We start from the raw sequence: 15,325 nt of genomic DNA, 5'->3' as shown, positions 1-15,325 counted from the left end.
GTTATCTCGTCAAATAAGAGAAAACATTTGCATAAAAAAACGTGTTCCTGATTAATTTTTTATGTTAATCTGCAATACCGCGATTCTCCACTAGACTTGCCCAGTTTATGAAAAAACTGAAGCCAAAATGTTATTTACTAATTTTAAACTGTGTATGTTTTGATAATCGTTCTGAATCTGATCTCTAACAAAATTCCTTCACAAAAATGCAATTATTTCAGCTTTTTGACAAAAAAAATTATTTTTAAAGAAAAATACCCATATTTAAGAGTTTATAAGCAGAGAATAAATATATAGATAGGATGAAATGTTGTTTTCAATGCATAACGAGAAACGGACGTACCTTTCTTTCTGTCCAACATTACACAAAAGGAAAATGTTTCCACATATTTCTGTCATTTGCTGATTAATGAAACAAAAAACTAGCATTTGAAAATGAGTTAAAAATAAAACCCATTTAAAACACCAATTGCAGTTAAAACTTAAAACGTCCTTTGTGCTTATGCGAACAAAGACATTTATACAGGTTTGTAACAATTTGAGGGTGAGTAGATAATGACAGAATTTTCATTTTCAGGTGAACTACACCTTTAATTATGTAAATGACCTCATTTATGATTGACTAATCCTTTCACTGTAAAAAGTGGAATGGGTTGAGATCTTTGGAAACATGATACTCTAACTTTCATACCACAATCATATTGCTCCAGAAGAATCAAAATTGTATGTGCTCTTGTTGTTAATGCAACAGGTTAAACATCATAGTGCAATGCTACACACATATATATATATTAAACATGTAACCTTGAATGCTTTGTAGGTTGCTAAATGCATTGCCAAAATGCATAAAGCTTATAAATGTCAGCAAATCTTATTTAGCACCCAGATTTCTGATAAAAATCTTCCTTGTGTTCTTTAGGAGTGCATGAACCCCTGCTGTAACGCAACAACCTGCACTCTCAAAGGAGATGCTGTGTGCGCTCATGGACAATGCTGTGAAGACTGCCAGGTACTTTTCCAAATCTTTTTGTCCCTATTTCTTGCTCATTCACTCTGTCTGCATATGAAAAAGGCATGCAAATCACATTTTCTTTGCCCCATTAATAAGTGCAACATGTACCAGTGTTCACGATCCAAACATAGACACTCACTTTCCTCTCAGACCTCCAGACACATAAATCAGTGCTCATTTCACTTACTGAGGATGGAAACCAGACCAGAGCACTGTGCTCTGCTGATGTACCCCAGGGAAGGACCCCATAACATGCATACATGTAAAACAATGCCATTAAAATCAGAAGGGCTTACCTTGTCTCATAGATCCAGTAATAACTCATAATAGTGTTTTTAAACTTGTGATTTTGATGAATTGGGGAAAAACACACAAAACAGGGCATAATGACCAGGGGTTATAAAGTACAATGAAAGTATCCCATAAGACTTTTCCAATTTATAAATATGTCTGAAGCAACATAAGGTTTGTTTGAGGATTGTATACAGATAATCTTTTACTGTTGCTGTAACATTCATCAAACATCCGCCCTTAGACACATCATGCCAGGTTAAACAAACAACGTTTGTACTCATGTTTCAACCAAAAGTGGTACAAAAGTTTGAATATATAAAACAAATAATGAGATGCATCTTTTTAGTATCAGCTTAAATTTGGGTTATTTTGTTGAATAAATTATAGTATGGCTTCAAGACTCGGAATGCAGTGCATTTGTCATACATTGTCAGAATGTGTTCCTGGGTAACAATAGGCCTGATCCGGGACTGGTATTGGCGTGCATTAAATGTGCTGAGGGCATGGTATAAAAATTAATCACTAAGATTTTTTGGAGATATTTTATTAAGGGCAAGAAATTGCCCCAAACTGTCACTGAGGCAGTACCCTTTAAAATAGTTCAGTATATATACAGTATATACTATATTATATACTAGGGGTGGCACGGTTCACAAAACCCTCGGTTCGGTTCGTATCACGGTTCTATGGTCACGGTTCACGGTTCAGTACGGTTCTTGTTGTTATTTTTTCTTTAAATTTTTAACACTCCAGAAATGTATTATCTTATTAATGTATTAATTATCCATAATTTAGGATACAGTATTAAAAAAAGTTATATCATGTAATCATGCACAAACTGAATTTGACTTTAAGCACTTTGGACCATCTCTGAGGAAAGCCAGATGAGATTTTGATAGAGCAAGAGGGAAGACATTGATGATTTCAACATGCTTTTCATTTAATTGGCAAAAAAGAGAATGTGTATTGCCATCTACATAAACTTTATGTGCATTTTTAGCACACAAAGATAACTTGCATTTATTAAAATGCCAACTTCAGTGTAGCTCTTAGATTTATCACTGAGAGGCTGCTTTAATACTGCAGAGAGTTTATGTGGACGAGAGAGAAACATAACCTTTGCACCTGTAATATTAAAATCTCTTTAAGTCTCTTTTGTCCACTTTTGACCACTTCTGATTACTTTGAGGGGCAATTTCTGAAATAAGATCGCGCAACTTTCACACGCTAGCAAAATGAAACTACGCGGAAATCAGCCGCTTTAATTTTATCAATGAAAGGCTAAAAATAGCGCTGAATATGAAAAGACGTAAAACATTGTTGTCAGTACCTCAGATTAGATAAATGGTCGGAGAGAAGGCGATCTCCTGTGGCTGTTGGAGCACATTCAACCCATAGACTGCAGTTCTATCTATTGTTTTATTTCCGCTGTCATCATAAGTAACATGAAATAAAAATATGTTTCCACACACCAAACTTATACGACGCTGGCGCATCCTCCAACTGCGGGCAGACTTCCTTTTCTCTTCCACTTGCCATTTCTACACGTAACATAACCCGCAGTACTTATACTCCAAACCAGTCACCTCTTCTTTCGCGCGAAAGGGAAACACGCTATCTGAGGTCACATACAGGGCATGAGACTACATTGCGCATGCCATGAACCGTTGAACCGTGCGGTACACACGCGCTCCGAACCGAGACAAGCGAACCGAACGGTTCGGATTTTTTTCATGGACCGTACCACCCCTATTATATACTATACAGAAAGGTAATAATTTGCACTCTTTTGTACTAATATGTCCCTTTGAGGTACTAATGTGCACTTTTTGGTACTAATATGTACCTCTGATGTAAAAATATGCACTCTTTGGAACTAATATGCACTCTTTGGATACTAATACCTGTGAGGAACTAATATGCAATCTTTGGTACTAATATGTACCTCTGATGAACTTATATGCACTATTTGGTACTGATATGCACTCTTTGGTACTAATATGTACCTCTAAGGAACTAAATGCACTCTTTGATACTAATATGTACCTGTGAGGAACTAATATGCACTCTTTGGTACTAATATGTACCTCTGATGAACTAATATGCACTCGTTGGTACTAATATGTACCTCTGAGAAACTAATATGCACTCTTTGGTACTAATATGTACCTGTGATGAACTAATATGCACTCTTTGGTACTAATATGTACCTGTAAGGAACTATGCACTCTTTGGTACTAATATGTACCTGTGAGGAACTAATATGCACTCTTTGGTACTAATATGTACCTGTGATGAACTAATATGCACTCTTTGGATACTAATACCTGCGAGGAACTAATATGCAATCTTTGGTACTAATATGTACCTCTGATGAACTTATATGCACTATTTGGTACTGATATGCACTATTTGGTACTAATATGTACCTCTAAGGTACTAAATGCACTCTTTGGTACTAATATGTACCTGTGAGGAACTAATATGCACTCTTTGGTACTAATATGTACCTGTGAGGAACTGATATGCACTCTTTGGAACTAATATGCACTCTTTTTGTAATACCTCTGAGGTACTAAAATGCACTCTTTGGTACTAAAATGTACCTGTGTGTGCGGAACTAATATGCACTCTTTGGTACTAATTTTTACATGTGCGGTACTAATATGCACTCTTTGTTATTAATATGTACCTGTGCGGAATTAATATGCACTCTTTGGTACTAATATGTACCTGTGAAAAACTAATATGCACTCTTTGGTACTAATATGTACCTGTGTGGAAATAATATGCACTCTTTGTTATTAATATGTACCTGTGTGGAATTAATATGCACTCTTTGGTGCTATTATGTACCTGTGAAAAACTAATATTCACTCTTTGGTACTGATATGCACATTTTGGTACTAATATGTACCTCTAAGGTAATAAATTAACTCTTTGGTACTAATATGTACCTCTGAGGAACTAATATGCACTCTTTGGTACTAATATGTACCTGTGCGGAATTAATATGCACTCTTTGGTACTAATATGTACCAGTGAGGAACTAATATGCACTCTTTAGTACTAATATGTACCAGTGAGGAACTAATATGCACTCTTTGGTACTAATATGTACCAGTGAGTACCGAATATGCACTCTTTGGTACTAATATGTACCGCTGAGGTACAACACTATGAACACTTTAGGTACAAAGGTGTACTTTTGAAATGGTACTGCCCCAGTAATAGCTAGGGACCTTTAAAAAACTCTGTATGGACTGGTGTTATTATGTCATTATAAGAAATTAAGAAATTCTCCCTTCATTTAGCATTTTAACATAAACGCTGCAAACTGATTCGGTACACGAGAGTGAGAAAATAACAGAACTTTCATAACTATTCCTTTAGTAAACTTTCCTTACTTGGTAAAAACAACTGAAATGAGATCCCTCCAGATCTCTTTTTTTATACTCAATAGTCTTTTTAATTGATTAAAGCTTGTCTCTGCATGGCTTTGGGTGTATCCCACAGTGTCTGCATTGCAATTGAGAATATCTTTCTCTTTGCGTTATTTTAACTAGAATCATCCCTACGTGACATTGTTCTTTTTGTTCCTGTATGTGTGCAGCTAAAACCAGCTGGAACACAGTGTAGAGACGCCAGTAATTCCTGTGACTTACCCGAGTTCTGCACCGGCACCAGCCCCCACTGCCCCGCTAATGTGTACCTGCACGATGGGCATGCGTGCCACAATGTGGACGGTTACTGCTACAATGGCATCTGTCAGACTCATGAGCAACAGTGCATCACCCTCTGGGGACCAGGTTGGTACCACAACAGCTTTCTGTAGCTCAATAGGAGAGCATTGCGTTACACGTAGCAGCGCAAAAGATTTTAGGTTTGATCCCCAGGGAACACATATACTGATAAAATTATACAGTAACCTTATAAAAGTTGCTTGGTATTAAAACAACTGCCAAATGTGTACATATTTGACATTTGTTTTTAAAACAAATGAAACGATTTAATTAGAAGTAATGTAAGGCGGACCTGAATGTATCCTTTGGGAATTAATTGGTTTGTAATAATAAAACATTGCATAACACAATGGAGATACTATGAAAACATTAAAATATACAGTGTTCTCCTAAAACACATGCTGGTTACCATTGGGTAAAACTTCAGCATCCTTGGTGATATCATGCAAAATGAAAAGTCATTGAGGAGGCGGGGCAATTTTGATGAAACATTTTGATGAAAGACTGTTTTATTATAATGTATACTTGTAAATAATGCACAGAAAGGCCAGACGTATTGATAGATTGTAAGGTTAACAGTCATGCGCTTCATTAATCATACATTTTTGACACTGTAATTCTATTTGTAAGAACTTTCTGTTTAAGTCTGCCTGCATTTGAACAGACTGCTTAAGTGGCACTGGATCACAATGATTGCTGTTATAAAGTACATATGTTGCATCGTACCCTCAACCAGAAGGATTCAGGCAGTACAGCGTGAAATACGTTACAATTTCATGTTTTCACTTTATACACAAACTCATATATTGTCATATTTCCATCTCTGACGGTGTGGATATGCATCCTTTCTTTCTAGGAGCAAAACCCGCCCCGGGAATCTGTTTTGAAAGAGTAAACTCGGCAGGTGATCCCTATGGGAATTGTGGGAAGGACTCTAAAGGCTCTTTTGCTAAATGTGATGCAAGGTACAGTCAGTACACTAGTTGTTTTACATTTCAATTAAATTTCACTCTACATCTGTTTGTCAGCTTGTAATGATCGTGTTTTTTACATTTGAGTAATGGGCACTTTTCATTTTATTGATTTCCATTCATTTGCAAGCAAATGCGTTAGACACAAAACGCAAGCTTGTGCGAAGATATTTCGCTGCGTACCAAAGTTCAAGTCCGGTGACCTGCTAATTCGTATCACGTGGAGATATGTGATATTAAAAAATATTTGCATGCTCAAAGTTAAGTGTGACCCCCCCTTAATGCAATTTTACTAATTATTCAGTACTTCTGCAATATGAAATACAATGTATAGACGGTTTCAGCAGTAACAACATAAACAAATGGCTTTCGTGGTCAACACGTAACTTCCGTTTAACTCCGGTAAGAATAAATATAAACAAAGTCCTTTAAAGTAGTTTATTTATATAACAAGCAAAATAAACAACATGTAGATTACCTAGGAAACCAAAACATTTGTTACTTTCGACATGGTATTCATTCAAGAGTTCAGTTTAGCAACTAGTCAGACCATTAAAGAAACATAAACCAGAAGTAAAGTTCTGACCAGATGCGTAATCGCTTCACAGCACGTGCGTCCGATAACAAAAACGTCAAATGAAACCCACTTAATTGAAATCAAACACCAGTGAATAACAAACTTACAAAATATATAGTCTGACTGAAACAAAAAGATGTTTATAAAGAATAATGAGTGGGAAATGAAAAATATTGCTTGTCTAGATTCATTTATTTTACTTTCCATCTAATTATTGTGGGATGTCCCATGAAACATTTTGTAATGGACGTCATTTTATTAATTTCTGTAGAGCCCGTGACATTATCATTCAGTGAGAGAGGCAGCCCGTGGTTTTGCCTGTCACAATTAATTACACTTTGTGTTCTTCACATGCCTAAGAAATTGTGAAAGGCAAGATTACCTCAAGACAATACAATCTCCTTTTCTGCCAGATGAGTCAACGCTTCAGTCATCGTAACACATTTGTTTAGTGTGAAAACATTTAGCGCGTATTCTTGCTGCTCACTCATTTTACTGTTTGTGTAATTAAAACAGAGATGCTAGGTGTGGAAAAATTCAGTGCCAAGGGGGTGCCAACAGGCCGGTTATTGGGACCAATGCTGTTTCCATAGAGACCAACATCCCTCTGCAAGAGGGTGGTCGAATTTTGTGCCGTGGAACGCACGTGTACCTGGGTGACGATATGCCTGATCCGGGACTGGTATTGGCGGGCACTAAATGTGCTGAGGGCATGGTAAAAATTTTTATAACTAAGATTTGTTGGTGATTGTAAAAAGTTTTTGTTATTTTTTTAATTAAATGTTTTATTTTGCTGTTCTCTTTGTTTCTCTCTCATCATCACAGATCTGTTTAAACAGACAGTGTCAGAACGTCAGTGTGTTTGGAGTGCACAAGTGCTCGGGGAAGTGTAATGGAAAAGGGGTAAGCTCACTTCCTTCAAAGGTTTACTTACATTACATCCAACATTTGCGCTGGTAATGCAATGCTCTACCATTTGAGCTATAGGAAAAACATTTTTCCTGCATATCTGAAAAAAAAACATGACTCTGATCCAAATTCTCATTCTTTTTTTGCGAGAACAACTGGCTAGATGTACATTATCCTACTTATTACCAGGCTACTTACTTGCCACATGAGTAAATATATGGCCACAAAAATATTGATTTGATACATTTCATTTGTTCATCTCATATGTAAGAAATGCAAACCCCAAGACGTGTTCAAACAAAATCACACAAAACAAACGTCGGTTTTATCCTTTTTAAATACAATTACAATTATGTGACCCTGGACCACAAAACCAGTCATAAGTTGCAAGGGTATATTTGTAGCAATAGCCCAAAATACATTGTATGGGTCAAAATTATTGATTGTTTTAATGTGAAAAATTATAAAGATCATGTTATTCATGTTAAAAGATCAAAATATATTTTGTAAATTTCCTACTATAAATATATAAAATATATAAATATATAAGATAATAGGCTTTATGTCCAGCTGCACTACTTCCTGAACTTCAGCCAGCTCCTTGTTTCCTGTCTGCCATTATTGGACAAACTGATTAATCCAGGTGTGTCTGACCTCAGTAGTCACAACAACAATAATCAGACACACCTGGATTAATCAGTTTGTCCATTAATGGAAGACAGGAAACAAGGAGCTGGCTGAAGTTCAGGAAGTAGTGCAGCTGGGCATAAAGCCTATTATTTATCATTAGTAATATGTGTTGCTATGGACTTCATTTGGACAACTTTAAAGCTGATTTTCTCAATATTTCAATTTTCTCATTATATTTCGATTCTAGATTTTTAAATAGTTGTATCTCAACCAAATATGGTCCTATCCTAACAAACCATACATCAATAGAAAGCTTATTTATTCATATTTTAGATAATGTATAAATACATTTCAGAAAATTAACCCTTATAACTGGTCACAAAAACAGTTATAATGGTTAATTTTCTGAAATGTATTTATACATTATCTGAAATATGAATAAATAAGCTTTCCAGGGTCACACATTTTATTAATTGTGCATATTTATATTAAATCTATTTGTAAGTATTAAAATGCACCTTTCAGAATGATTCAGAGTACCTGGATGAGGCAGTGTTCAGGTGGCTGAAATATGTCACCAATCAGAATAAAGCATTCCAGAGCATTTAACATTTTTTTAATAAATGCACACCCCAAGGTGGTTACACTAGCTAAGTTTTTATCACCATGACTTTATGTGCATTTTGAAATATTGCATTAAAAACGAGTGATGGAAACGGCAAATTTCTAATACAAATCCCTTAAAGGTGCACAAATCTAGCAGTGAGATTGTAAATTGCAACCAACAGCTCAGTTCACCAAAACGTATAGAGAATCTACGGTAGGCATCATAGGACAAACATGTTGTTGTTCAAGACAAAATAAGATAGTGACAAAAACGCGCTCTATATGGCAGTTTGTCCATTTAGGTCTATTGTAGAAACAAGGCAGCGACTTCCATGTAAGGGGACCCATTGTGTATGAAGAAAAAAACATCTCATTCTAAGGTGATAAACACATAACAGTTTATTATGTAAGATCTTTATACACCACTGATAATATAGTTATGTATTGCATTTCTGTCAAGTGATCCTTCTAGAAGTTACACAATGCACCTTTAATTCCAAAAAGTTTTCACGCTTGCTTGAGTTGGTTTCTGACGTATGCGAAAAAGAGTAAATGCGAATAATGGGAGATGGAAACTGATGTAGCGGACATTAAACCCACGGGACTGATCGTCTAGATGTATCAGGTGATGTTTTACTTTACCATATATGGGGCTCCACGTCGTCTTAATGTCCTTGCTGCTACACTGCAAAAAATGTCTTTCTTACTTAGTATTTTTGTCTTGTTTTCAGTAGAAATATCTAAAAATTCTTAAATCAAGATGTATTTTCTTGATGAGCAAAATGACCTAAGAAAATAATACTAGTTTTTAGACAAAAAAATATACAATTTAAGTGAATTCGTGCTTAAAACAAGCAAAATTATCTGCCAATGGGGTGACTTAGACTTATTTACTTAGGTCATTTTGCTCAGCAAGAAAAGCATCTTAATTTAAGAATTTTTAGATATTTCTACTGAAAACAAGACAAAAATACTAAGTAAGAAAATAATTTTTTGCAGTGTAGTGCCTGCATCAAAAATGCTGCATCCCTTCTTCTGTGCACAGCATTCAGTTTGGCAATTACAAGCTGCACCGCTAATAAATTAGGGTGGCCATACGTGCCATTCTTCCGGGACGCGTCCTGGCCATGATTTTGGGTGGGTCTTCCGAAAGTTTGTATTTGTTGCCGCAAACGTCATCAAGGTTCTCACATTTCAGTTAAAAACATAAGACATACAATCGCAGTTTCATTCTTACCTTAAAATATAACGGTTGCTTTTCTGAAATAGAACCTGAAACAATAAACCTCAATGACGTATGTGGTTGACAAATATGACTTCCGGAAGACCCGAAAATGCTGGCCAGGACATGTCCGGGAGGAATGGCACGTATGGTCACCCTAAATATATGACTTATTGATAAATGATCAATAACTTGCTGAATCGTGACTACATGCAGTCCTGGCTCAATTTTCCATGCATACCTTGTTTACTGTTGGTTATTAGGTTACCAATACCACTGTCATTCACTCAAACAACTTGATGGGAATGCACCTAAATTGCATTTGTTTGTTTTTCTTTTGGTGCAAATTTTGAAAAGATTTGATTTACGTTTGGATGGAAATCCTGCTACTGTCGTTATTTTAAAAGGCTAATATGTTACTGTGATTTTGGCACAGCTAAGGGTGTTAACTGTTTCCCCACCACTGACGAGTTATCTCGTCAATTAAAAGAAAACATTTGCATGAAAAAACATGTTCCTGATGACCTTTTATGGTTATCTAATACCACAATTATCCACTAGATTACACCATTTATAAAAAAACTAAAGCAAAAATTATTTATTAATTTTACACTCCGTGTATGTTTTGATAATCATTTTGAATCTGATCTTTAACAAAATTCACTCACAAAAATGCAATTATTTCAACTTTTTTTTAAAAAAAATACCCATGTTTAAGAGTTTATAAGCACAGAAAAAATTATAGATATGATGAAAAGTTTTTTCCCCATTTTGTTTGTTTGTTTGTTTGTATATTGTTTGTTTAAAAGGAGAGGGTCTGTGCTTTCATTTGATATATTTGTATTTTAATATATTTTTAGAAGACAATTTTAGTGGAAGGCATTTTGTGAAAATCAAAAAAAAATGCTTGTGGGAAACTTTTCAAAAAAAGACTGGCGGGGAATAAAAAAGCACATAAGGCTAATTCATGCATATGACATAAGACATTAGACTAAAACAGCTAATTATTCACCTCTACTGTAAGCCCCGCCCACCAAAGATCCATTTTATTACAGTGCAGCTGTTTTGAAAGTGTACAGAACTTCACCTCAATTTGATTATTGCCAAGACTGAATAGCAGTTATAAGCAAGGAACAGCACAGCATTAAATACTATAAGATCTCATTCTAACCTTGCGTCAGTCATGACTTATCACAAAAGCTTGACGCATAATAATATGCATATTTAATAAATCAAGCCTCTATTCACCTATGCCAAAATGCTCTCGACGTGCAGGGTGACTTGTACCTGCTGTTCTATCAATCTTTGTTGGACCAATAAAGTTATAGCAGTCATATTTAATTCATCCCTGTTCCATTTAAAGTGCCATTCATCATCTTTTGGCTCACATGCACACGCGCTTTTGCCAGCGAAGTGCCGGGGCGTGAATGTTAACAGCCTTCTGCACCTTCTGTCAGCCCTGCAGGACACACGCGTGAGCGTGTAATGTTTTATTTCTTTCCTCTTGTTACGCATCCTAAATTGGGAACCGGTGTCAGCTAAGCATTGGTGATGAATGCTTATGAATTCTTTGTCTTTGGCTGTAGGCTGTGCAATTGTATGATTTAAAAACATCCGACGATACATGTTTCCGGCCAGGGTTTATTTCCTTATTGGAATCGTGCTGCAAAACAAATTGATTGAATGAATTATTATTCATTACAGTCTTACGACCTAAAGCATCTGTGTGCTTGTGATGTTGATGGTCTCTTTTCAGCAAGCATCAGACCAACCGCAATATCTCGCTGCATCCATGGATGCTGCGCACACGAGTGACTGAAAACTTCAATCATATTTTATGATGGGAAAAGATTTTAAGATGTGTTTCCCGGACAGGGATTATCTTAAGCCAAGACTTGGCTGTAGTTTAATCAGGAAATATAACTACAATAGTTTGAACAAGCATGTCTTACAGTACTAAAAACATTACTTGTGTGGATTTTGAGGCAAAACAAACGCCACTGATGTATTTTAAGATATATGTCAGTGCAAGTTGTTTTCATTTTGGACAGCTTTTACATTTATTTAAGTCTAGGACTAGTCTAATCCCTGTCTGGGAAACTGTCCCATAGTAAAGCAAAAAACGGAACGCAAATACAGTGGGGAAAAGTATATGACACTTCTGCCTTTTTATCAGTAAGGGGATTTCTAAGTGGGCTTTTGATGCAATCAATAACACAATGACACAACAATGGCCTTCTATGCCATTTTGCACCTTATTATCTTCATGTGTTCAATACTTATTCCCTGTGTCATTTCACTTTATTTATTATGACTCAACTTGTATACTTAAATGTTCTGATGTCTTTGTATGAATTCAATAGTTGGCTTGATGGCTACATCTGGTGAAAATTTTGTGTCAATAGCCCACTTACTGATAAAAATGCTGATGTGTCAAATACTTATTTTCCCCGCTGTATATAGCATCATGCGACACAAATTTATTTTTTGAATGAAAAGTTAAATGAAGAAATAAATATTTTGAAATAAATGAATGGCTGTGTGTTGTGTTGATAATGTTTGTCCTTGACAGCAACTGCTTCATCTTTACAGGAATGCAACAACAAGAAGAACTGTCATTGTGAAGCTCACTGGGCCCCTCCATTCTGTGACAGGGCGGGGTTTGGCGGCAGCGTGGACAGTGGACCAATGAGACAAGCTGGTATAATGATTGACAGTGATTGACTAACACAGCATGAAATAATTCACACATTTTTCTGCTCTGTTTCACGATAACGCATGTAGATTTCTGAAAACTACTTTAGGCCTAACCACGAATTCATCCCCTCTGTGAGAGCTGCATCGCTGGTAGAGGAGTAAAGTGACCTGAAAGTAAAGTGTACTCGCAAAACCCATTAAACGATTTTTCTGTGGAAAAGCATAACGGCATTGACAGAACACTTCATTGATTTACTGTTGGAAGTCTGAGAAGCCATTGTGTTCATTTGTTGTTTAGCGTGGGCACTCAAGAATTTCGAAAAAAGCTTGTAAAAATGTCTGTACCCCACCTGCAATGCAGCTAGAGGCACAGAGGGATGTAGATCAGCTACTTCTGAGGTTCATCTTGCTAACCTGCCTCCCTTTCTTTCTCCTCTCTGTGCCGTTCTGTGCCGTGCTGTACAACAGATGTGCGAGTTTGTGTATTAATGTGCGTGCTGTCGTATGTGACAACAGCTGACAGCAGCGCTGTGGTCGTGGGCGCGCTGGTCACCCTCATCTGCTTGCTGTCGACGGGGCTGATCGTGTGCCTTAGGAGAAAGGCACTGCTTCAGATGTTCTGCATCAATAAGAAGAGTGCGATTCAAAAGCTCAGGTACTGTCAGTTTTCCCCTGAACTTTTTTGGGTAATCCAGGATTATCCGGGACTCATTTTCAACTGAGGACATTCAGTTTTAGTTGTACTTTTCCAAACTGGAGGTCTTCAAACGTCGCACATAAAATAAATTTTTTGGTTCAACAGAATTGCCCTTATTTTAAGGATCACCCAAATATGAAACGTATTAACTTATCGCCATGTTTTATTTTGTGCCACCATACTTACTCATGTAACTACTCAGTCTTTAAATAGGAAAAACATTGAAGTGTTTGGTGGTTTCTAAATTCATCCCTGCTTGGATCCTAAGGAATGAATGAGGCTAGGCTAAATGCTAAAACATTCATGACGCTTTATAAAGATTAAGTGCTTCGCATTAAATAAAGATAGGTATGTATTAATTTGTCTAAGCTGAGGTAAGAACATAGTCAAATATTGAAAAACGGTGGTGTTTTCCTTTAAAGGTGCATTGTGTAACTTTTACCGTGGGTTCACACCAGCCGCGTTTAAGGCGTCAAATGCGCGTCTACCGCGTCTAGTTTGCCGCTTGAACATTTTGAGTTTACTCGCTTCATTCACGCGTGAAAGTCGCCTGTGAAATTCTAGTCATCGAGACATTCACGCGGAAATTCGCGTCATGGGAGGGGCTTCTGCGACTCTGCTCGCTTCCTATAATGACGTCACTACAAAAGCAAGCTCCTGATCGGTTAACGCTGTGCTTTATCCACCAAAGTTTTCAACTTGCGCGTTTGCGTGGCAATGCTCAAGGCTGATTCCCGTCTACTGCGCCGCGCTAAATGCCTCATTCGCGCCGCAATTGACGCGTCTTTACATTGACTTCACATTGAAATCACTCGCCCTTGGCGCCTCTACCATGGCTGGTCTGAACGCAGCATTAGAAAGATCTCTTGACAGAAATAAAATATAATATACATAACTATAGTATCAGTGGTGTATAAAGACCTTACAAAATGAACTGTATTGTTTTAATACCTTAGAATGAGCCGCTTTTATCTACGTACACCGCGGGTCCTCTTACATGGAAGTCGCCATTTCACGCGATGTTTGTACAGTAGCCCTAAATGAACAAACTGCTTTATAGAGTAAGTTTTGTCACTACGTTGTCTTAACAATGGCATGTTTGTCCTGTGGCGGCTACCGTAGCGTTTTGAAAGGGAGGGGTGAGCTGTGGACTGAGCCGTTGGTTGCGATTCACTGCTAGGTGCCATTAAAAACCTACACAGTGGACTTTAAACACTGAACATTTTTTAAAAGCTGTAATGGAACATAAACATTCATCAGTTTCAATTATGCATGTGTTAATGATGATTCGCCCGAACACAACTTTAATCAGATGCTTTTACAGATCCGTTGGGCGAAAGCAAGCACCCAGCGGCCCACAAACTCAATCGATCTTCAAGGTCTCACCTCAGCACCTCAAGCCCCTCTCATTACCTCTACACTCCAGAAGTAACAATGTAAGTTAGCACTGTGATAATCACTTATACATGCACACATACCTCCCATGCTTTTACCTAAAATATAGGGGTATACAATTGCATTTGTCTACCACAATGCATCAGTCACAGGATAAGTTGATTTTCTTTATCCAAAATGCAATTCTTGACCACCTTTCCAACCTCTCCTCCTGCCCAAACAACAGTATAGGTTATTTGTTATTCCCTCAACTATGACCTATAGGTACGTTCACTAAATAAGCGATTAATACTCCTATCGGCAGCAGGCCATGCCACTTTTTCCTTAATGCGTTTATAATCAGCAATTCCTGTAGATTAGTTGCTACAGCATTTCGTTAAAAGTGGGGTGCATAGAGACAGAGCGCAACATGTCATAACCTGAAAACCACACCCACCTGGGGGGGACAATCCATCCGTCTCCATTGACTTTGTATTGTGAGAGGCTGCCTCCTTGTCATTTCTGGCTTATAACAAAAACAGAATAATGCCTAAAAGCTGCTGTGTGACAGGGTGTACAGCTAACAAGCCAAA

General features: G+C 37.0%; 1 protein-coding gene across 2 annotated transcripts in view; it reads left to right on the top strand.

Annotated features, from left to right (window-relative positions):
- The window catches only part of adam12b (ADAM metallopeptidase domain 12b), a 137,845-nt gene that overhangs the window by 109,180 nt on the left and 13,340 nt on the right, over window positions 1-15,325 (top strand). The window contains exons 13-20 of one of the 2 annotated variants that reach the window (XM_065288392.2): window positions 920-1,009; window positions 4,920-5,115; window positions 5,906-6,014; window positions 7,114-7,312; window positions 7,423-7,500; window positions 12,557-12,665; window positions 13,178-13,316; window positions 14,683-14,794. In XM_065288392.2, the coding sequence (XP_065144464.2) occupies window positions 920-1,009; window positions 4,920-5,115; window positions 5,906-6,014; window positions 7,114-7,312; window positions 7,423-7,500; window positions 12,557-12,665; window positions 13,178-13,316; window positions 14,683-14,794 (1,032 nt within the window). Of the gene's footprint in view, window positions 1-919; window positions 1,010-4,919; window positions 5,116-5,905; window positions 6,015-7,113; window positions 7,313-7,422; window positions 7,501-12,556; window positions 12,666-13,129; window positions 13,317-14,682; window positions 14,795-15,325 lie in introns of both variants that reach the window. The other variant, XM_065288391.2, reaches the window with a different exon arrangement.

The sequence above is a fragment of the Paramisgurnus dabryanus genome, chromosome 17 (genome assembly GCF_030506205.2).
Source record: "Paramisgurnus dabryanus chromosome 17, PD_genome_1.1, whole genome shotgun sequence".
Classification (NCBI taxonomy): Eukaryota; Metazoa; Chordata; class Actinopteri; order Cypriniformes; family Cobitidae; genus Paramisgurnus; species Paramisgurnus dabryanus.
The sequence above is the reverse complement of the archived record's forward strand: the minus strand, read 5'-3'. Positions and strand labels throughout refer to the sequence as shown.